The 22706-nt window shown below is 38.7% G+C and overlaps 4 protein-coding genes across 11 annotated transcripts in view; 2 read left to right on the top strand and 2 right to left on the bottom strand.

Annotated features, from left to right (window-relative positions):
• Positions 1-491, bottom strand: part of LOC127358172 (CCR4-NOT transcription complex subunit 3) — a 34553-nt gene extending 34062 nt beyond the window's left edge. For 2 of the 5 annotated variants that reach the window (XM_051391071.1, XM_051391074.1), the window contains exon 1: positions 300-491. The gene's annotated coding sequence lies outside the window, so the exon portion shown is untranslated. Of the gene's footprint in view, positions 1-136; positions 158-299 lie in introns of those variants that run through there. The other 3 variants (XM_051391069.1, XM_051391073.1, XM_051391070.1) reach the window with 2 other exon arrangements.
• A 1991-nt stretch (positions 492-2482) lies between these two features.
• LOC127357475 (coiled-coil domain-containing protein 106-like) lies at positions 2483-7860 on the bottom strand. Of its 4 annotated transcripts, none has more exons than XM_051389697.1 (7): positions 7496-7860; positions 5785-6819; positions 4759-4911; positions 4477-4680; positions 4213-4373; positions 3117-3305; positions 2483-2839 (listed from the first exon to the last, which is right to left on the bottom strand). In XM_051389697.1, exons 1-6 carry the CDS (start codon positions 7533-7535, stop codon positions 3150-3152), a joined length of 1749 nt encoding a protein of 582 aa, XP_051245657.1. In that variant the 5' UTR covers positions 7536-7860; the 3' UTR covers positions 2483-2839; positions 3117-3149. The 4 variants fall into 4 exon arrangements, with proteins under 4 accessions (XP_051245657.1, XP_051245660.1, XP_051245656.1 ...); XM_051389700.1 differs by having other exon boundaries at positions 2483-3305; positions 5785-5976; positions 6655-6819; XM_051389696.1 differs by having other exon boundaries at positions 2483-3305.
• Positions 7861-7957: 97 nt separating this feature from the next.
• tmem238a (transmembrane protein 238a) lies at positions 7958-10679 on the top strand. The gene is made up of 3 exons (XM_051389734.1): positions 7958-8093; positions 9499-9656; positions 10233-10679. The coding sequence occupies exons 2-3, from the start codon at positions 9506-9508 to the stop codon at positions 10394-10396; spliced, it is 315 nt and encodes a 104-aa protein (XP_051245694.1). The 5' UTR covers positions 7958-8093; positions 9499-9505; the 3' UTR covers positions 10397-10679.
• Positions 10680-17573: 6894 nt separating this feature from the next.
• Positions 17574-22261, top strand: LOC127357499 (recoverin-like). Its single transcript, XM_051389732.1, has 4 exons — positions 17574-17658; positions 18976-19559; positions 21070-21181; positions 21501-22261. Exons 2-4 carry the CDS (start codon positions 19179-19181, stop codon positions 21584-21586), a joined length of 579 nt encoding a protein of 192 aa, XP_051245692.1. The 5' UTR covers positions 17574-17658; positions 18976-19178; the 3' UTR covers positions 21587-22261.
• The last annotated feature ends 445 nt before the right edge of the window (positions 22262-22706 follow it).

The raw sequence follows: 22706 nt of genomic DNA, 5'->3' as shown, positions 1-22706 counted from the left end.
GTGCCAGCACCCCCCCCCCCACCGGAGCTCAGAGACACTTTGAAAACAAACTTAACACCGCGGTTCAGGAGGAGGAAGAGGAGGAGGAGGAGGAGGAGGAAGAGGAGTTGTGTTTCCCTTTTTAAAGCCAACACACCGACAACAACAAGTTCAGGGTCCGAGCAGCAGCTTCCCACCGGCTCTCCGAGGAGGGAGACACAGTTAGGAGAGGGAGAGAGGAGGGAGGAGGAGGAGGAGGAGGAGGAGGAGGGGGGAGAAACAGCATAAATACATCACCTGTGAGTCTACAACTTATTTACCTGGATGTGTCCGAGCTGCGGTTCCTTGCCTCGGTCGCGGCACTCCGGTGAATCTTCCCCGGTTCGGTAGAAAAGATGTTTTTTCTGAAAAAAAAAAAAATGTCAATTCTTCTCGCCAAACAATCACTCCGCACATCCAAGATGGCCACCAGGAACACCTCCTCCTCCGATGCCCTGTTGGACGGGAGTCCCGCCCTCCTCGCCTCTGATTGGCTCCCCGCGGCCGCTGCCCTGCTCCTATTCGCTGACGCCCGCCGTCTGTCAGAACACGCTCGTGATACTGCTTCCTGGATAACTCCCGCTGTGATTGGACAGTTTGTAAAGGTCAAAGGGGAAACTGAGTTTCTGACGTACGCCCCCTACACTACAGCCCCCCCCCTTCCTTCTGTTGGTGGCAAGGTATTCTGGGAAATTGAGTTCGCTTTAATTTAGCTGAATAACTCCAATATTTTGTTTATTTGAGGAGATTATTGTTTATTTTTCTTATAAAAACTAAAGTTGACACAAACTGAGAAACAATAAAAACAATAAACAAGAAAGAAAACAACAACAAAGAGTAAAAATAACAACATTCAAGATGCTAATAAACAAGTTTATATTGAAATTAACCTCAAAATAATCATTATATGATATTTACCAATAATAATAATAATAATAAGGTTTACAATCAGCGAACGAGTTATCTTTATTATCATTATGGGATTGTTATTCTGTTATATTTCTGATATCGTAGTTTAAAGTGTTTCATCGGCTGCTGAAGTCGATGAAATGTAGTTGAAAGCTGCAGAAAAAGCTCGTAAGTGGACCTTTAACACATCTTTCTGCAGCACAAACAGCTCTTTGTTTAACATTTGATTGTGTGGGATTAAAAACTAATAATTGAACTAGTGCAGTCAAAGATCTGCTTTTATCACCTTATTAAATATAAATAACAGCTCTTTTTCAAGGTCACGTTATTAATTTAATACTATTATAACTATTATAAATAACCAGTTGTCTACATTTTAGCTCACAATGAATTAATTACCAACATTTATTATAGTTTATATGTTTTTGTTCTGAATTGGCTTCGAGTTTTACATTATTAACTATTTCTAACAGCACCAAAGAGTCTACATAGGTTTAACCTTAAACTGTATGTAAATAAAATACAATTATTTAAGATACATTTCTTATAAAAGATGCTTTCCTGCTGTTTCATGTCAGAGGATCAACACGAGGAACTTCTTACACACAGAAAGTAAAACAGCTCTCGTGTCCAGTATGTTGAAGAACAGCTTCTTTATTATTCTCACTTATTATTTTAATTGTATGATTTTATTTTGTTGTTTGAATTCTGGTTTCGTTCTTGTAACTTTGTTTTGAAAAGCCCTGTATAATTAAAGTTTATTATTATTATTATGTTGTTGTTGTTGTTGTTGTTACATTGAAATTGAAGTTGTTCTGAATATCTCCTTGTAGTTTTTGAGATTCAGACATTTCTGTGTAATATTATCTGTAGTTCTCATTTCCTCCCATAGATTATAAAAGGTGTCTTAGGTCCGCACCAAGAGAAAACAACAGATCATCAGTTTTATTTTCTAATGTACTGTAACAATCTATATTAGGTGTGATTGTTCTTGGTGTGGTTTCCCAGAAAAGCTTCTTTTTGTGACTAAAAAGAGTAAAAAGTTAAGAAAAACTTGTGCCGTCGCCTCCGACTGGGACTTTGAAAACATTTCAATGTATTTGTTCTTTAAGTGGGCTGTTCTTCCACTGTGGACATTAATGGGTTACAGAAGGATCGCTCATGTAGTCATCAATGATCTGCTCGTCTTAAAGTCTTAAAGAATAAATAAATATAAAATCTACATGAGGTCTGTTCTATAATCTGACTGTAACTCTAATGTGCATCACTTCTTTCTTCCACTGGAGGGCGCTGCAGCCTTCAAGCTGCTATAAAGTCACATCTTGATCATAAATGAGTCCTTCGTTTGCATTTCATTGGATCATATTGTTGACTTATAAAACATATAAATGCTTAAAATAGAGTGTAGTGTACATCAGGGCCTGAGCCAGCAGTCAGTTGATGCTTTTATTTCTCATATTCTCAAATGAAAAGGTTCAATTCGTACTTTCTATTATTTATTTACACTTTCAACGTCTTTTTTTTGTCCCGACTGTAAAAAAAACCTCCAAAACAATTGAACATTTAAAGTCTTTTAATCTGTTGCATGAAGTGACATTTCACACCTTGTATTAACTTTACAAAAACAAAACAAAAAAACTTAGGCATGAGATATATGACAAATATTCTTTTCCAATAATACATATCAAATGTACATATTTGACAAAATAATAAATAAAACATAAAGAAAATAAATATATCTCTTTTGATATAAAACAAAAAGTTAAACTTAGAGCCTCAACTCAAAGAGCGAAATATTGTATGTGTGTGTGTGTGTTGTAAAATGTGTCAGTGCGCTTTATAATATAACTTATAACTTTATAATTCACAATAAACTGAATCTTCTGGTTAAAGTAGAACATCAGTTTAACTCCTGAGGGGAAGCAAAAACAACTTCAGTCACAACATTCAATACAACTGAACTACAGACAAACAGAAACCTGCCAACAACAAATATAAATCACAGATATTTAAATAAATCAAGTTGCTTTTTGGAAAAAAAAATCATACTTGAATCAAGTTATTTCTGTACTTTGGCATCTAATCTTTTCTCACATCTATCTGCTTCAAATAAAAGTTGTTAAAGTGCACAAAAAAAACAAACATAAAATAAATAAAAATCCAAATATTTAGTGAGTTAGTGTAGAAACCTGCTGCCGGCCTTCACTCTTCCCTCCCGTCGCTCAGTTTCTGAACCTGTAGGAGATCGGCAGCAGCTTGTGAGTCTTCTTCATGGTCTGGACCTTGCCGTGCGTCGGCTCGTCCATGGTCTTGTAGCACCGCCGGGCGTAATCCAGAAGCTTCTCCTTCGACGCCTCGAACTCCCCGACCTCCGCCACCTGCAGGAGATCGGGTTGTTAATGCCGGAGAGAGACGGTAGCAGGAGATCACTTTCTACACTACATATGGACAATTAACGAGATAGTTTTGTCTAAGTGGTGAAATAAACTGTGAACAAACAAACCCTGAGTTTAAATTTGTTTCTTTAACTGAATTCTTACATTTATTATTAAATCTAATCAGAACTGAAGTGTGTTGTTTTGAATTTATCACATTTATTCTCATTTTTTAGTCAAAAGCATTTTACAAATTAACTTTAATTAATGCCAGAAAATGGAGCCAGTAGATTATAATGTTTAACAACCACTCTGGGCAGCAAACAGAGACTAAATAACTCATTAACAAACGTTCATATATTGTTAATGTTATTCTATTCTACGTGTTACTTATTTGTTTATGTATTCTCAACAACAAAAAAAACAGAAAGTGTACTTTTAAACGTGTATTGTTACATTAAATATACCTGTATCCTATATGTAATCTGGGTTGTAGTTACTGAATACAAATTACATTGAACTTTCTGTAATTAGAAACACAATCCACTAAAACAATCACTGAAAATATTTTATCTTATAGCTAAAAAAGTTTATTTTAAAAAATCTGAGAATCGGAAAAAGGCGCAAATGAAGAAATAGGAGAATCTTTTTTTTCTATATTTAAATCTTTAAACAAACATTTTCAGTGCAATTAAAATACAACTCTTCTCTCGCCAGCTCTTCCACAAAGCGGAGAACTTGAACCCTGAACGTCAGATCAGACCAGCTTCTCACGAGTTAATAGAGCGTCACGAAAAAAACATAATCAAAAATATAATAATCTTTCACATTGTAACTATAAACTAATTACACATTTCCTCAAACGTAATCAAAACTTTATCGTTGTTGTAGCGGCACAAACAGTTCAGACCTTCTCCGGAGCCACCAGCAGCAGCTCGGCGATGGGGGAGGTGGAGGCCATGGTGTTACGGTCGACGCCGTGGATCTGGAAGGCTCGGGACATGCTCCTCACCCGCTGGTACGTGGACAGGATCTTCTTATAGCGAATCAAAACCCCGTCTGGGTCTTTAACTGGGAGGGGGGGGGGTATTATATAATGAATCTACCTGGTTGGTGTGTTTAATATAAATTGTGTATTAAACTGAATATACACCGTTTTCTGTCGCACACTCACCTCTCTGTCTCTCCCTCCCGTGGGTGATCCTGAAGATCCTCCTCATCTTCATCCTCGGCTCCCCGTTGGCTCGCCCTCTGCCCTTCTTCTTTGACCCCTTCTCCACTGACGAGTCCTCCTCTTCCTCCTCCTCCTCCTCCTCTTCCTCCACGTACTCGTCGTCGGTGTAGTATTTGTCCTCCTCCAGGTGAAACTCCTGCTTGACTGGAAACCAACACAACAGCCGTGAACACAAGTGAGAACACAGTAACCATGCAGCCACGCTGACGGATGGTTCCTCACCGGGGATGGCGGCGCTGCGGCGGGTCCGAGGTCCCGGTCCCTGCAGGCGTTTCAGGGTCATTCCAGACCTGGTGGTCATGGGGGAGGGAGGAGACGGAGAGCTGGCGGGCTGGACCTTCACACCGCGCTGGGGGTCTCCACACCACTCTGTCACTGAATGGGATTATAATGATAATAATATTAATTAATAATAAAAATAATAATAATACCTTCATCTTAAAGAGTAAATATAAATGATATCAGTTGTACTGTGTGTCTGTGGAGATATTAAGACACAAATATTAATCTTATTTTAGACTGAACTCTACTTTTAATGCAGTAAATGTTTCTGGAACTCGAGTATTTATCTTATTTCTAATTTGTACTTTTGCTCCACTAAATAATCCCGTTTGTTCTTATGTAAGATCAAAATGTAGAACAGCTCCAGACCTCCACAAGGGAGCACCAAAGCTTCATGGTGGGCTCACGAGGCCTTTTAGTTGTCTTTTAATGGGCCTGTATCTCAGCAGTTTGTTAATTTCTGTGATAACTACGTTAAATGTTTTAAAGTTTAGATTCTTATTTAAGATCTAAACTTTTAAGATGTATTCACAGAGCCTTCACTCATCCTGCATTAGAAATGTTCGCTGTTCAAACAACCCAAGAGCTTCGTGTTAAGGAGAGAAGAAAACACTGAATTTAACAAGAAAGAAGAAAGAGTTAATTATTTATGTTATATAATTATATTATAAAAGCTACATAATACAGTTTTACACAAACTTCCTGCAGTTATTGTGTTCACTATTTGGCCTCATTGTTCTGTATTGTTATTTATTGTTATGCATTGAATATAACAAGAAATATCCTTAAAATAAATGAATATTGTCCCTATTGGAGATATGTTTATTATATATTTCCCCACAGAGGTTAAAATCAATCAGTATTCATCTATTATTAATTAAATAATTACACTCGTGTGTTAAATGTAACTCGTGTTCATAGAGAGATTGAACGAGGTGATGACGGGTGAGTTTGCCGACTCCTCACCCTCCGGAGGCCTCATGCTGACGATGAAGCGGTCCAGCTGACAGCGCAGGAAGTTGCGCTCCTCCTCGAGCTCCTCGATGCGCTTCTGCAGCCAGGCGTTCTTCTCCAGAGCGACGTACAGGTGAGCTCGCAGGTTAGAGACCAGGATGAAAGGGCTGTACTGGGAGTGAGGAGGCTCCTGCACCATGGGCTCTGCAGGGGGAGGAGAGGAGGGGGATGAGGAGAGAGAGGAGAGGAGGGAAGCGAAGGAAATAGACAAGAGGAGAGGCCAGGAGGCAGAAAGAGAGGAAAGGAGAGGGGAGAAGAGAAGAGAAGGGGAGGGAAACGAAGGAAAGGAGGGGGAGGAGAAGAGGGAAGTTAAGGAAACAGAGCAGGGGGGAGGAGGATTTAGAGGAGAAGAGAGGTGGGGGAGGAGAGGAGAGGAGTGAAGGAGACAGAAGAGAAAAGAGAGGAAGAGAGGAGGAAACAGAAAAGAGGAAAGGAAAGGAGAGCAGGGGGGAGAAGAGAAAAGAAGGGGAGAGGAGGGAAGGGGAGAAAACAGACGAAAGGAGAGGGAGCAGAAGAGAGGAGGAAACAGAACAGAAGGGAGGAGGACATGAAGGAGGGAGAGAAGAGGAGGAAAGGAGAGGAAACAGAAGAGAGGGGAGAAAAGGAGAGGAGGAAAGAAAACAGAAGAGGGAGGAGGAAAAGGAGAAGAAGGGAGGAGAAAAGAGGAAATGAGAGAAGAGGAGGGGGAGGGAAGGGGAAGAAACAAAGGAGAAGAGAGAAAGAAATTGAATAGAAGAGAGGAGAGGAGGAAACAGAGGAGAGAGGGAGCGAGGGGGGAGGAGATGGTAACAGCAGCAGTGATGTGTCGTAGCTGAGGCGTACCGTCCATCATCTGCTGACCCTGGTTCAGGTGGTACGCAGGAGGTCTCTCCATACTCTCCTCCAGGGGGAAGGAGACCTCATAGGCATCCAGATACAAACCTCCTCCTCCTCCTCCTCCTCCTCCTCCTCCTCCTCCTGATGAAGATGAGTGGGGCATGTAGTGCTCTGACAATCACACACACACACACACACAAAACAACACAACACAACTGAAGATTAGCTGAAAGAAAGTTAACATTCATTTACAGACCTCCTCCTCAACCATCGTAAACCAGAGTAAATACCACATATTCCGTCAGTCTGTCCATCATCTACTAATTAAACTCATCATAAGAATAAATGGTCCCTCAAAATGTCTTATTTTCATCCTAATAAGAGTCAAAAACTCAAAAATATTCACTTTGCAAACATTTAAAACAGAGAAAAGTAGAAAATCCTCACGTTTAAAAAGCTGCAACCAAAGAATCCAGAAATCTTTGCCTCATTAATCAATAAGTTAAACAATAACAATCAATATCGGTGATTGTTTCAGCTCTAATAATAAAGTTATACCTTATAATATTTCTGCTTCAGTGAAAATAGTCATAACACAGAAAACAACTAAACTAAATGAGATATTAGAGCAGAAAACCGAAGCCTAGAATCGATCAGCCTATCGATAATAACGCCTTTTTAAAGAGCTTATGTAGAAGCACACACACACACACACACACACACACACACACACACACACACACACACACACACACACACACACACACACACACACACTTTCTATCCTCCTCACTGACTATCACAGCTTATCTAAACGCTCCGGATCCCGTCGCCATTTAAATGTTACCTGGCGGGCTCGCATCGTCTCTGCTGGTTGGAGGGTTCATGGCCGCGGACAGGTGTGTCAGGTGACCCGGTACTGATGAGTAATAATAATAATAACACCTTTGGGAACGAACTCGTTATTATTTGTGTTCAGTTATACTTCTGTAATACGGCGTGAACCGACCCACTGGTGCCCTGCTGCCCTGCTGCCCGGCGACCACATTTTCAGCAGCAATTACCTGATTATAAGTGGCCTCAACAGGTGCACCGCGCGCAGGGGCTCGCACATGCGCACAACGACCGCGTTAGCTCACCTGAGAAGTCCAAACGCTTTTTTTTTTTTTTTTTTTTTACTTTTGAACTTTGTGTGACTGGTGTCTGTTTGAAGGACAGACCTCAGACTGAGAGGGTTTCCAGCTGTCTTTCATTGGGAAGGTTGGAGGGTTAAAAGTATTGGAACGGGTCCAAACCGGGACCGGAAACGTGTCACGTGAGGGCGGCGCGCAGGTAGGTGGAGAACACCGGAGAAGGTAAACGCGGAAGTAAAAGAAAGACTGCAGAAAAACGCGAGAGAGCAACATTTTATGCTGCTGGACGAACAACAACAACAACAACAACAAGTGAGTTCAAGTTAATTATTAGTTTGAGTTTGTAATAATAAGTTAAAGTGGTTGTCTTACCTGTCCAGGTGAGTCGGCTCTCTGCGGTGATTCTTTATCAGCCTTTGTTTTAAAACGTTCTCAATGAAATCAACCTTTAAATCCCCTATAATCAGTTCTGGGAAGGGTTTTACTTTAAGAACTTTACTCGAGGCTTATTTTACACATTCAACTTTTTACTCACAAAAACAAACAACAACAAAAGACTGAGACAAATATGAAGATTTGCTGCTTTTCCTTTTTAATTTGAACTAATTTCAGGGTTTGTTGGACGGAACAAACAGTGAGTGTGTCACTTTGGGCCTCAGCAGATGAATCAATAATGAAAATAATCGTTAGTTGCAGTCTAAGTTCAAAATGAGCTCCACCTCAGTCGACTGCAGCAGTGAAATCCTGCTTCTTCTGGACACTCTTTTATTAAAATAGTATTTTATTTCGAAAGTCTTATGTGATAATAGACTGAAAATCTGAAGTCGGTCAGACAAAACAAGATTTTTTTTATTAATGTAGAAAATAATCAGCAGTTACCTGATAATGAAAATAAGAAAATGTAATTATAATTCTTTTTTGTAACTATACTAATCTGTATTTATTTAATAAATTGTTAAATGCTGATATCATTGATTTTATAATCCAGTAACTTCCCACAGTTAAAGACATCCAATAATTCTTCCCTTTCTACACTTTCCTTGTTTCATCCATTCATCCATTCATCTTGTATTTTCTTCTATGAACCTGTTTTCAAAGTAACACATGACTCAGATACTCACTTGTTAAATGGCTGTTGATATTTAAACATTATAATATCTGAGCTGAGCTTTTTGATACAATCTCAGATACGATTTCTACAGCTGATATTTGGACAATTGTACAGACTCTATCTCTTAAACTGAACTATTTAACCGTTGATATCCATCAGTTAAACATGTATAATGGTGCAACCCTATAGCTCGTGTTTTGAACTAGAATTTTATGCTTAAATACGACAATATCCTTTCCAGAAATACCTAGAAAGTGTGTGTTTCTCTCAATATTTCAGAATCAGACTCAGAATTTGACTCCGGTTTTACGTTGCTCTCAATGTACAAACACAGATTAACAGCAAAAGTTCAACAACAAAAGACAGAGACGAATATATACAGTTATACATATCTATATATAGACAGTAGACAGTAGTGCAATGGTGCAGAGGATGCTGAAATAAATATTTAATTCTGTATCAGGTCACTGAGAACGTGTATTAGCAGCTTTTAGTCTGAATGAGGAAGGTTTCTTTATAGACTGAGCTGATGAAATACTCTCAACATCATATCACATACACATTTACATATGTTTTTAAGAAATCACCTTCTTCCCTCTTTCACAGCTTCATTATGGCCGTGTGTGACGGCCTCTCCCACTGTAAACTGGCTCTGACCTTCGCCGTGTTGATGGACTTACTGGGAGGATCCGCTCTGCTGGTGGGAGTCTTTGCCCCGCTGGAGATCAAAGGACGGGACTTTGGGGACTTACTGGTCTATACTGGTATGAAATAACTGCCCCAACCTTCACTAGTAATCAACAGTAGCAGCAGGAGACGAGTTAAACATGTATAAAAAAAGACCTCATTCAATCTTTGGAGGGTGAAGATTTCTGTTCTTTCTTTATTTTATTTATAATTTATTAGAAGTGGACGGTAAATCACAGGCATTTTTTGACTTTTATTTGGTCTATTGTTTCAGTTTAAGATCTTAAAAATCAAAATGTAAAAGAAAAATACAGAAAACTGTAAATAATGCAACTATATATTTACATTTAATGTGTTGTTGTTTGCCATTAACTCCCATTTCAAACCCATTAACGATAACACTGCACAACTATTTTATCTAAAAGTTCACAAAGCGTAAAAAGGTAAAAAGGAATTCACTATATTATCTGTGCACAGGATGATTTAAATATTGAAATTTCACTATTATCATGTAACATCTGTGTGTGTGTGTGTGTGTGTGTGTCTGTGTCTGTGTGTCTGTGTCTGTGTGTGTGTGTGTGTGTGTGTGTGTGTGTGTGTGTGTGTGTGTGTGTGTGTGTGTGTGTGTGTGGTGTGTGTGTGGCGGCGTGCAGGGGCCCTGTTCGTGCTGATGTCTCTGGCTGGATGGGTGCTGTGGTACAGCGGGAACATCGATGGCCTGACGTCCAAAAAGGAGCTGGGACACATCAACAGCGCCGTCGACCGGCTGGCTCGCACCCTCAGCCGAAAGATCCACACGTACAAGAACCACCGCTGAGCCTGCCCGGGGGAGGACGGGAGGACGGAGTCTGATGCCTGTGTTAGTCAGTATTAATATGAGATACAGACACTGAATTTAACTCTTACCTGTACTACTCAGTTACACTGTGAGTGTTACAAGCATTTCAGTTCCAGATGTGCACCTGCTGTTCTGTTACAGAGTCGTGCTGCTGTTTTTATTCTGATTTTAGTTAATTGTTTTGTGTTTTTAGATGTGATTGTCATTCAGTAAAGCAGTGGTCTCATGTTGAATTTCAATAAAAAAATATTTACAAATGTTATTTTTAATTATATGTTCTACAATATCAGATTAATTATGAATTCACAATAAAGTGCAAGATCCTTTTAAAAATAAATTTTAATACATTTTGAATAATAGTGGGAATAAAAGAGTGAATTTTAATATTGATAATATTGATATAAATAGAGATACAGTTCTGTATAAGTCATTACACATGTTCAAAAACAACAGAAAGAATAAAACATACTGGGGATTGTAGATTATTTACTATCAATGTACATTTACTCTGTTTATCATTATATAACATATTTATGTTATTTTATATTATAGTGTTTTAATCCATATATTTTTCTTTTAATTATTTTACATTTATGTCACATCTATTATAAATGTTTATATTTTATGTTTATATTGTGTTTATTTTAAACATTTTTTACATACATGCACATATTAAACATATTATGTTCTTCACTATTTTTTAAAATCAGTTTTTTCACTTATGGAAAAAACAAAATGGATTTGAACAAGATTTTAAATAATAAAAGAACAAAAAAATAAATTAAGACTTTAAAGACTTTTAAACAGTTGTAGTGAATTTACAGTTGCATGTACGTTTCCCCAAATTTAATGAGGCAAATCAAGTTGAAGTAGAATCAAATGCAAATAAACTACACTTATTTACACTGTGCTATATTTTATTGTATAACTAAATATAACATTTCTCTGCATACAATATTTGTATCTTTGGTTTGTTTCTTGTAGCACAATATTTACCCAATTAATCAATAAATAGTTGTTTTTCCTGTATTATATTCAGAGTTAAAGAAGTAATTATAACCTGTACGGACCTCTACTGGTGACCATTAGGAATTACAACACCTGAAGAACATCCATCCTTCTGTGCCCTGTGTACTATACAGTAGTATCAGCTTTTAGGCGGATTAATGAACTCCACTTGAACTCACGATTAAAGCAACATCTATAAAAAGAAGAGAGTTAAACGCAGGATAAGAATTTTATACATAAAAAGTGACCTTTGAAAATACAGAAAGTGGAGAAAGAAAATACTTTCCATTAAAAATATAAATATAAATATAAAATATATTATAGAGAGAGGTTATAAAGTGTAATTATCTCCTTTAACCACCAAAGAAATACACATCTGAACCAGAATGGTGTCAGATTATACATTTTGGCAAATCTACATTTGTCATAAAACTGATATCTGCACTTAAATATACAAAACCTTTATTATTTATTTACTTTTACTCCAAAATCTTGATAAAAAAAAAAAAAAAGATATTAGATTTAATCTAATCTTTATTTAAGATTCAGTTTGACTTGTTGTCCTGGGTCGTGATATGTCAACAGCCAAAAAAGTGAAGCTAAAAGATAACGTTGACGTTATTATTATAACCCAAACCATAGAGAAGTTATGTTGCCTAAATCCGACCACACTGAAAACCCTGGAATAGGTGAACATTGAGAATACTCTGGTTTCCTGCGTTCATCCACCATCACCTCCTTCCTACTGTTGCTGAATACGTCACCTTTATTCCATTAAGGGTGCAAACAGACACTCAGTAAAGACAAATCAGCACCTTGTGCATTAAATCTGGACTCCAGCAAACTCTTTTTTTATTTGCTGCTTCTTTTATTTGAGGTTTGGTCTAAACTCTTGACTGTTTTTCAGGTTATTTATAAGATCATGAAGACTTTCACTTGACAGCTCTGTGACCCTCAGCATGTAAACCCCCTCCACTGACCACTGAATGAACGTATCGTGAGCAGGGTATTCCCCTGCAGACAGTCTTTGAGCTAGTAATTGGATTAAGAGGACACACTGTTTTTACAAGCCTTGTTTTGAATCCTTGGAGGTGATGTCAGGCTGTTGACCTCAGTCAGATCAGTCAGGTCTCAAGCCTAATCTCATATGTGACCTCTTGTGCCCTGAAGGGTGATTATTAGGAGGTTTTACACAGATAAAATGTAGACTGTTCTCAGAAAAAGTTTCTCTGTAATTTCTGGATGTGTCATATTAGAAAGTGAAGTTATTTTCAAAATAAAAGTGTGCAGGTTTGACGGGCAAATGACAAAAATTTACCCTGTTTCTGCTGACTGGATGAAGCTATGGGCTTGGCCAGTACAGATAGGAGACAGATGGGTTGCTGTTGGGAGTGGTGTTGGTGTGCCAGTTGGGGGCAGTCTTCCATCTGGTCCTAAAATAAAAAAATCCCAGTGCCCAAGTGCAGGATGAGACGTTAAACTGACTAAATATCCCATGGCACTTACCATAAAGACTAGAGAGTTTCCCTGGTGTCCTCGCCAAATTCCCAACCTGGTTCTTTCCATCGGGCCACCTAATCATCCCCCTTAGTAATTGGCTCAATGTTTCCTTCCCTCTCCACCTCAAGCTGATTTGTGGTGAGCGTTTCTGGTGCGAAATGGCTGCCATGCATCATACAGGTGGATGCTACACATTGGTGGTGGTTGAGGTGAGTTCCTCCCCTCCACTGTGAAGTGCTTTGAGTATCAAGATAAGGAGCTATATACACGTAATCCATTATTTTCCTTACATAAAGTATCCATTTACTCTGAGATGCTGCACGTGAAGCTGTTGTGTTTGAACATGCAGGAATCCGGCAGTTGTTACTCTTTTTCTACAATCTCCTGGCTGACTGTTGATCTGAGCTCCCTCTGCTCCCTCCACTAGTATCCATACCTGAAGCAAACAGGTGTCTAGATTAAAGTTCGGGGAAGGGATTCCTCAAGGTCGGGTTGAAGAGCTTTGATAAAACTAACAACCGATTTTCCATTCCCTGTATCGAACTGTCTGCTTTGTATCGCTGCCAAATCCGCCTCAAATCACCACACCACCTTCACTGCTCTCTCTCTATCTCCCTCCACTTTAATCCCCCTCTCCTTTCAATCAAAGGATTCCCTTTCTTAGAACTCGGTCTAAACCAGGTTATGGGTTAAAGGTCTGTCTCAAGAGCCAAGGGACAGAAACTGCTAATCCAATAAATCCAGAGTCTTCAGTCTTTTTAACCCCGAAAGGAAAATCCTCCGTTCTAAAAGAAGAGAGATCAAAGTACGTCACACTGAGGATCAGACAGGGTGAATCCCAGTTTCTACACTTCAGTTTAAAAAAATCATCAATCAAAACAGTCATTTGACCCTGCGTGTCTTCAGCGGGTGGAGCGAAGACGTTTCAACTCCTCTTTAGGCACTAAACAGTCAAACTGCTTTTGTCCATATTTACTAAAAGGCTGCACCGAAGTGTGGCTGAGACCATTTACATCAATAGTCTTAGATCTATTTTATTTGCAGCATAATTCAGTATTTACTGGCAGATAAGAAACTGTGGTCGAACAATGTTTGTGCATGAAACTGTGTGTGGCAGAAGAGGTTGGTTGGATGGTCTCAGGGGAATTATTCAGGTCAAATTGTGGAAAAGAACAACAAAAACACAACAAAAGGACTAAAAACAAGAAAACTAAATGTTCCTTTTCCCTTTTTTCCAGTACTCTCTTGAGTCAGTTGCATAAAAGTCATCAACTGGGCAACATTTTATCTGAGCGGTCGGATCAAAATCTACAGTCTCGTGACGAAATCTGTCCGCAGACATAAACACCTGCCAGAGTACTGAAAATCACTTCTGTGGTAGTTCCTGCTACAGCCGGTGTCTCCAGGTCAAGACCACATTTTGCCACAATCACACACACACACATACACACACACACACACACACACACACACACACACACACAACGTGAAAAGCCAGACACTGGTAACAGGAGCTTGGAGCTCTCAGTTGACTGATGCTGCTGGTCAATACATTTTGTGACACGCTATCACAGAAATAATAATTTATAATTATTCATAATTGCACCTGCATTAGCTACTTGTCATACCAGACCAAGTAAGGCAGCAGCGTAGTGAAATCAGGAAGGGTATATTTTATTGGTTATGAATTCAGCTTTCATTTCATCTGTATGGGGATGATTATGCTTTTTTTCTTCATTTAAAAGCTTCATTGTCTCGCTTTAAGAAGCCATTTTATTTAAAAGGTGACATGGGTTTTGTATGTTCTCTGGCAGAGCTCTCCAAAGCCTCGGTGGCCAGATGGCGAAGTCCAATTCACTAGTGGAACCGTGGCTGACGGTGCCAAAAAGGGAGGCGGGGTGCTGAAGTTAGGCCTAAGCCCATCAGCAGTTTTAATTTTATTTAAAAAAGAAGAGAAATCAGAAGTTTGCCAAGAGAGCGTACTGTAGGTGCTGCTCTGTGCTTGTCCTGCGTAAAGAACTGATGCAGCAGTGGGTGTGGAGGATGCCTGCAGGTAGCTATGTCACCTGTTATGAATATGATAGTAGACATGCTCATTTTAGTTACTACTTTGCTTGGTGATATTATCACAAGCTTATACCTCGATCCACAGCAGCCGTCCAGAGCTCAGCTGTCACTTTGCTTTATGTAGGCAGTGGCCTTAACCTGTAATAATACATAATTTATTATATATTGTATTATCAATCTGAATCTGCAAAGTAACTAAAGTTATCAGATATATGTAGTTGAGTAAAAGGTAGAAGTATGAAGCACGAAGCAACATGGACAACCTGGTTCTTGACTGGTGACTTGGTATATGTGCTGAGGAGGGAAAGAGGAAACAGCTGCGTACGTGAACGAGAGAGTCGGGTGCCTGGTAGTAAAAGAGGGGAGATTGGTAGACAGGTGGAGAATGGCAGTGAAGTGGAAATGTGGCTGGAGGGAGGGGCAGAGGGGTGACAGACACTCACGTCTTCTCCTACGACCATTAAGCCCATTATAGTGAGCTGGTACAGAGACCTGGCGCTATGGGTGGACATTTAAGGGCCAGGCTCACCCCGGATGACCGCTTCCCTCTAGTTGCTGCCTGATGATAATTAACACACTTTGCTGTTATTATTAGGAGTAGCGTCACAGTAATCAAACTTTAGAACAATGTGATTGGCCAGAACCAGCCAACAGGAACCTTCCACCCATCCCTGCGTAAGGCCGTATATCTGCTGCGTCAGGTTAAGGCAGCTTTAAGACAGATATTAACAGGCTCACTGTGTAAATTTAGCCTGTTACTTCATTGATTTGGACATGTTTTGTTTGTTTTAAGCTGGTCTGTGCAGACATATAGCTGTGTTTCTTAAATTATATTAAATGAATGAATTGGCCACACACGACTCGTTTTACTGACTTTGATTGTTCAGGAAAACCTTAAAATTGCAGAAATGTTACTTGCTTACTTTCTTTTATTTTTTTATTACAGTTATATATCTGTAATGCTTTAGGCTGCAGGCAACACATGTAACTTAGTAGCCCTAGATTTGCAATTCAAAGTTGCAAACACTTTTGCAATTGCAATAATCCTGTCACCTGGCGTGACCACTCCCACAACAAAATCACGACCTCTGAGCCCTGAAGTATTCAGACACTTAATTCCTGCTGCCTTCCCACCATGCTTCAGTCAGGTACACCTATCGAGGGACCATGTTTCCCCATGAAGCAGGTGTACTGTAGTGCAAGTAGATGTGTGTGTAGACTGGTTTACAGCCGAGCAGATGGTGGATCAGCAGTCAACATTCAGTTAAGCGCATATAAAATCCCCCGCTGTACACCAGTTGCCAGCACTCACTGGATTTAAACTGTTAAGTCTTTTGGAAAGGACTCACTTTTTCTTTGTCACTTCACTTGATTAGGTTTATTTTTACAGCGGATAATACCTGCAGCATACTCGTAACCAGGCAACATCTGACTGCCAAGTTCAGTCAGTTGACTTGTTTTCAGCTGCAGATCGAGACGACAGTCAGGCTGCAGGGAAGAGTTTAGTCTGACATTTCAGCTGTGTCACATGTCAAATCTTCATATTTCCTGTCATTTTTATTGTATATTTCACAATAATGACAATAATGCCATCACAAAAGGTTTGTTGAGGAAGATACATACACTTACAATTGTGTACTGACTCTATAAACTGATAATACTGCAATACTGACAATGCAAATATCTTTAAATATAGGCAGTTTAACTTTATTTAGCAGAAAGTCATGCCTTTCTCCTGGAGTGTCACTCATGAAAAGACTTGGAGCATCATGGGACATTAAAAGTCAGTCTTGAGTTATATCATTTGGAAAAAGACATTTTCTGATAATGAGTGACCATAAAAATGTATTGTGTAGTTTGGTGGTGTTTTGCTGGACTGTATATTGAAATTGAGATCCATCACATATAGTGCAACACAATACAATTAATCACAGGAGTGTTGGAGATACAGGAGGTTCTTTTTTTTTGGTCACTCTCTGTATATAAAATATTGTATTATGATTATGATTATTATTACTGCACAAGAAAGATTTTTTTTAGTAGATGTATTTCCCTCACAGCTCAAATGTTAATGATGTCATATCGCTTCAAATTTTTTTTTATGATTTTCCTCAAAGTCTAAATTTCAGGAGTGACCAGAGGAACTTTAACCGTGTATGCGTGCATGCACAAAAAGTCAAAAACATAACTGGTCCAAGATAAGGTAGAAAAATGATGAAGATGATAGATGATATTGATCAGTTAAAAAATAAAGACAACCTCCACATGGCCAGAGTATAAAGAGATGCATCACTAAACCAACAAATTGCTTTGCAAAGATGTTTATTTATTGGTGTTTACTTGTTTCTTATTCTGACATGCACACATATGGTCTATAATCGGCCTGCTGAGTAGTCGTCTGTGATCTTGTTTTTGTCTGTATTTGTGTCCCAAAGAACTTACGGCAACCTAGTTTGTAAAAACACCTTATAGATAAATGTGACCACTTGTACATTAACAAAAAACATAAGCTCAGTAAGCTCAGGTGTTCACATGGGTGCTGCTCTGGCTCCGCCTCAGGGTGATCCAGATTAATTGACTTTATTCAATAAGTAGATGCTGATTTCCTCTGCTGCTCACAGACAGAAAATCAGTCTTTGTCCTGGACTCCTCAGCTGCTCACACAGGTAGGAAACAATCAGAGCTGTGCTACACTGACAACATGAAATGTCGCAATCCTTAGATCCTTAAGACTCGAGAAACTGAGCGCTATGAATGACCAGTGGACCTTTTGACTATTGGCTATTGGTAGTACTTGTCTTAAACTAGGTAGGTCATGTGGATCTGAAGAACAGAGAGATGCTGCAAGGAAAGAGAAGACTTTTAACAGAAAAAAGTTCTTGTTTAAATTAATTTTTTCTTGTTGTTTTTTGTTGGTTTCATTCTCCATCCACAGCAGTGTGCCATGTGGAACTATCTTATATAATCTTAATCGCCAGCTTTCCACTTTACCCATAATTTACCAAATGTTTTTTTTATTTGAATGATGAGTTTCATCAATATTTATTTATGTTAAAGATGCATTATGACAGGTTGCTTTATATCTAATTGCAATGAAACAGATCTGATCATTTTTCTTGTTTTGTCAAACATGCTTGTATGACATATGGATTTTGCTGGAGACATTTACTTTATATAGAACTGGTGTATCAATTCAGTCTTTTTATGGTCACCAGAGCGCTTCACTCAGTCAGAGATAAGATTCATTTCACCTTGTTGTCGACGAAAAACAACCGTTTTATGTGCAATTGTGCAACGATTTTGTCCGTTGTAGTCTAACATAGTCTAAAAAGTCTAAATTTGACTAGCAAAGTAAGTGTAGTGATTACGGTTACAGTAACAAACCAGGGCACCTCCTGATATTTACCCATAGCAAAAAGTGAGTGAGTTGACTCTGTGTGAGGGATCAGTGAAGAACGTTAAGCAGGGTTGACTGTGTTTGAAAAACTATGGATGGAAATTTAAATTTTCCTTTTACACTGAATTTTACAATGTCTTGGGTCATATTGCAGAAGTCTTCAGTGTTGGATTGTCTGAGTGCAACAGGAATCAGTTATCACAGATGATTTTCTTCACATTTTCTGTGCATTTGTCAAAATGTGTCAGCGAACATATACAGTATTTAATGGGGTTTAGAAATGTACTCTGCTAGTATGAATGGTACTAGTCTACTATAAAATGTGACTGCCATCCCCAACTCTCTGTACAAGATGACATTGGCATGAGAATAACCACCTTATTGCAGTCTCCTGTCTTTCTTGTACCAATTAAAATTGGCCTGCCGCTTATTTTCAAATAGCAATGAGGTAGAGAATCTGAAAAACTGCAACTGAAAAATAAGCAGCCTTGACTTGAGTTGAACCTTGTTCGTGACACTACTTGCTGGTATTACTGATGGTTGATTGGCTTAATGAGATTACCAAGTGCTTCTGCTCTGTCCACAGCAAATGCTTCTCTGGGCTGAATTGTAGGCCAGGACCAGGATCAAGAAGGATACTGCAGCCATACCTGAGTAACAGTCTGCTCTTTACCACTTTGACAAATTAGAGGAGGTAACTCTGTAGGTTGGAGCTGTGTGTCAACTGCCCTAGAAGGGCCACAAATTCACACTTTGATATAGCTCAAAACATCACCAACACCACCAACAATGGGAAACAGCAAGAGCGGTGCTGTGTCCAAGGAGATCCTGGAGGACCTAAAACTCAACACCAAGTTCTCAGAGACTGAGATTGTCCAGTGGTATGAAAACTTCAAGAAGCAGTGTCCAACAGGGCGCATCTCAAAAGAGGAGTTTCAGAGCATCTACAGCAAGTTCTTCCCAGACAGCGATGCCCAAACATACTCCCAGCACGTCTTCCGCTCCTTTGACACAAACGACGATGGCACACTGGACTTCAAGGAGTACATCGTCGCTCTCCACATGACGTCAACAGGGAAGACCACCAGGAAACTGGAGTGGGCATTCTCACTGTTTGATGTGGACAAGAATGGATACATCACTAAGTCTGAAGTCAAGGAAATCTGCACGGTGAGGAAGTGATGCAGTACTCTTGTAAACAAGCAGTTCTTGTAATTTGCTAACTCATTAGCAGGAATTAGCAGGAACAAAAAAGAAGCATAGACAACAGTATCATTTACATAGATGTTGATATTAGACTGTCCTGTACCGTATCTGTTACTTTATCTAGATAAAGATTCAACATTGGAAGCTTTTGCAGAACTCACCAGTGGGTAAACTTGTTTTAAGTGGGTTCAGGTTCTTCTCTATAGTTTTAGAACTGTATTATTGACATGAACAATTAAGTTGATTGGTAGGTAAAGGCGTTAATGTACAGTGAGAGAAAAGAATGGGTGGATGATTGGATAAGAGGTTATATACATATAGGATGTACTTTATGTATGTAACATGGAGATCAAAGGAGCAGTTACTGATCAGGCATGTGATCGTAGTCTCTCAAAAGAAGTTGCTCTATATCCCGATATCCCTTTTGTTTTCCCCATTCTCACTCACTCAGTAATTGCACCAATTTGCCTGTCACCAAATTTAACTGCAGCTATTCCACATCTCATGGTCTCATCCTTGTTACATAACAACTTTTAAACACAGGATTAGACTTTAATTAATGCTGCTAAACTGTTTAAGATTAATTAAAGCTAAGCTTACGGAGAGCTTTGGAGTGAGGATGGGATGATATATATAGGAGAAGACAAGAGAAATATGACATGTCCTTACAATAGCCATAATCCATAATCCATAATCAGTAAACTATGGCAACTACTTGTTTTGAAAATGTGCATTAGAAAAACAAAATCAAGTACAAAATCAAGTATAAACAACAGTATCATCTGCATACAGGATCATTCTGGACTGTGACATAGTGTATCCTTTGTTAGCTTCTGGGCAAAGGCTGACATTGAAGATTTTGCAGAACTTAATAATACACACTGAATTATACAAATGATAACCTCAAACATCTTCCCTTTTCATCTTAAAATCGATTCAATCATCGCATATAAAGTTAGGCAGAAAATTGTATCTTTTCTATTATTTCTTAAAATGTATTTCTTTATTGTGCACTGCAAAAGTAAGCAGAAAAAAGCACATTAGATTAACAGTAAGAGAAGTGGAATAATAATGTTTAAAAAGCCAAATCCTTTTCCAGTCTGACTGCAATATGACTGAATAGGACAATTTGTCACTGATTAGAATTTTTTTCCAATAATCTTTTCTTTAAACCCTGCAGTTGCAGTGAAATGTGAGGTAGTCGTTTAAGTTTTACCAGTGCTGCAAATCCTCCATATTTTTCCCATATGTGATAAGATTATTCAATGTCTGTGTTGAAATTTAAAATGCTTCAGATATTGATCCAGTCTGTTGATGTGTAAGTCATGTAGAAAAAAAAAAGAAAAAAGACAGGAACCCAACAGTGTGAAGCTCACCACTATCAACGTGCTGTTTAATATTAGGTGAAATATAAAATTGAAAACTTCTCTTTCTTTGACCAGTCTGTGTCTTTTTTTATTTATTTTCCTAACAGGCAATTTTCAAGCTGATTCCTGAAGATGAACTGGCTGATCTGCCTCAGGATGAAAACACAGCTGAGAAGAGGGCAGATAAACTCTGGAAGTTCTTTGAAAAGGGCGAAAATGGTGAGATTCAATAGCATAAATATGATACATAACTTGCTTCTGATTTATTTTGCTCTGTCAACCACCAAAATGATTTATTATATTCATAAACAGCTCTGTCTCAACTAGATGACTGTGCTAATTTAGTCCAACCAGCTATAGGTGTCTATATATAAAGGTGGAAGTGAAGAACATTGAGGGGCAGTGGCAACCCTAGAGGGCACTTTTCTCCACTGGAAGGGCATCCAAGAGGGCATTTTTTCGAACATGTGTGCGATCCTGAATGACCTGAATGATCTGAACCAAACCTCTTCTTTTTCTTCACTCTTTCCCCCTCCAGATCGAGTGGCAGAAGGAGAGTTCATCCAGGGAGTGTTGGACAATGAGGAGGCCCTTCGTTTGATTCAGTATCAGCCTTCAAAGTAACTCTCCTACAGATTCATTGTATCTCTCTCCAGTCCTGTCTTTTCAGCTTCACCCTTCACTTTACTAATGCAATGACACTTCACCAAATGTGAACATATAGCAGGAGTGACGCTAATTCTAACTAACGCCCCATCGCTCAGAATTAAATAATGATATAGAATCTCCTCCAGGGCTTTATAACATTTGCTACCAATGTCTGTGTGCTGTCTGCACAGTTTTCTTGATCATACAGGACAAAAAATAAAAGCTGGAAAGCAGATGTTGCCCCTAGGTTACCTGTGATTACAGTTACCATAGCAACCATATCCAAATCTGAAATTTTCACAGGAAATCCTAGTTGACTACTTTCAACTACGATGGATGAAGCACATATTTCTATATGATGACGTAATTTGCTTTAGTTCAAGTATCATTACCAAAAATATGTTTTTCTCTACTGTGCCAGCAATGCTTGTCTCTGTAAGTGCAGGAAGGTAACCGTACCTGGGCCCTTGTCACGGTCTAATTTTGTGTCTTTTACAGTGTTTAATTCATCCATGTGGTACAATCCTACATGCTGTAGATATATTTGAGAATAGGTTTGTTCATATACAACAACATGTAAAACTAGGTGTTTGTCCTGGATTTCCCCGTACAATAAAGTCAATAAATCAAAACCGTGAAATTGTAATAGAACTTAAAGTCTCAGAGCTTCTTATTTTTTCATTCCTCTCTCTTTTACAGTCTACTATGTTATTGTTGATAAAAAAAAACAAGCATTTTGGGACTGTGTGTCACTGTTAAAGTAACTTTGTTAGGAACTTCCAGCAAAACCTACTACAGTCATTTTAGCAGCTCTGTGCAGATGTACATACTTCGAACATGCTGCGGTTCAGCAGGTAATGTGTAAACATGTTAACCGTCTTAGTTGGCTAACATGCTAACATTTGCTAATTACACTCTCACACTACGTATAGAGGCTGATGGGAATGTCATTAGTTTTGTAGGGAATTTGTTCTAAACCAAATTACTGCACACATTGAAAATTTGACTTGATGATGGAAAGGGATCACTAAAGTTATTGGAATTTTCTTTCTTAACAACATTTACTCAAGTAATATACTTACATATACATTTGACG

Source organism: Dicentrarchus labrax, unplaced genomic scaffold (assembly GCF_905237075.1).
Source record: "Dicentrarchus labrax unplaced genomic scaffold, dlabrax2021, whole genome shotgun sequence".
Lineage (NCBI taxonomy): Eukaryota > Metazoa > Chordata > Actinopteri > Moronidae > Dicentrarchus > Dicentrarchus labrax.
Note: the sequence above shows the minus strand (reverse complement) of the source record. Positions and strands in the feature narration are given on the sequence as shown.

Bases quoted from the DNA above. Each gene is read 5' to 3' on its own strand.
- LOC127357499 (XM_051389732.1), top strand. From the start codon at position 19,179: ATGGGAAACAGCAAGAGCGGTGCTGTGTCCAAGGAGATCCTGGAGGAC. The intron at 19,560-21,069 runs GTGAGGAAGTGA...TTTTCCTAACAG, and splicing joins AAGTCAAGGAAATCTGCACG to GCAATTTTCAAGCTGATTCC. The intron at 21,182-21,500 runs GTGAGATTCAAT...TTCCCCCTCCAG, and splicing joins CTTTGAAAAGGGCGAAAATG to ATCGAGTGGCAGAAGGAGAG.
- tmem238a (XM_051389734.1), top strand. From the start codon at position 9,506: ATGGCCGTGTGTGACGGCCTCTCCCACTGTAAACTGGCTCTGACCTTC. The intron at 9,657-10,232 runs GTATGAAATAAC...GGCGGCGTGCAG, and splicing joins GGACTTACTGGTCTATACTG to GGGCCCTGTTCGTGCTGATG.
- LOC127357475 (XM_051389696.1), bottom strand. From the start codon at position 7,535: ATGAACCCTCCAACCAGCAGAGACGATGCGAGCCCGCCAG. The intron at 4,912-5,784 runs GTGAGGAGTCGG...AATCCCATTCAG, and splicing joins CAGCATGAGGCCTCCGGAGG to TGACAGAGTGGTGTGGAGAC. The intron at 4,681-4,758 runs GTGAGGAACCAT...GTTGGTTTCCAG, and splicing joins CCGCAGCGCCGCCATCCCCG to TCAAGCAGGAGTTTCACCTG.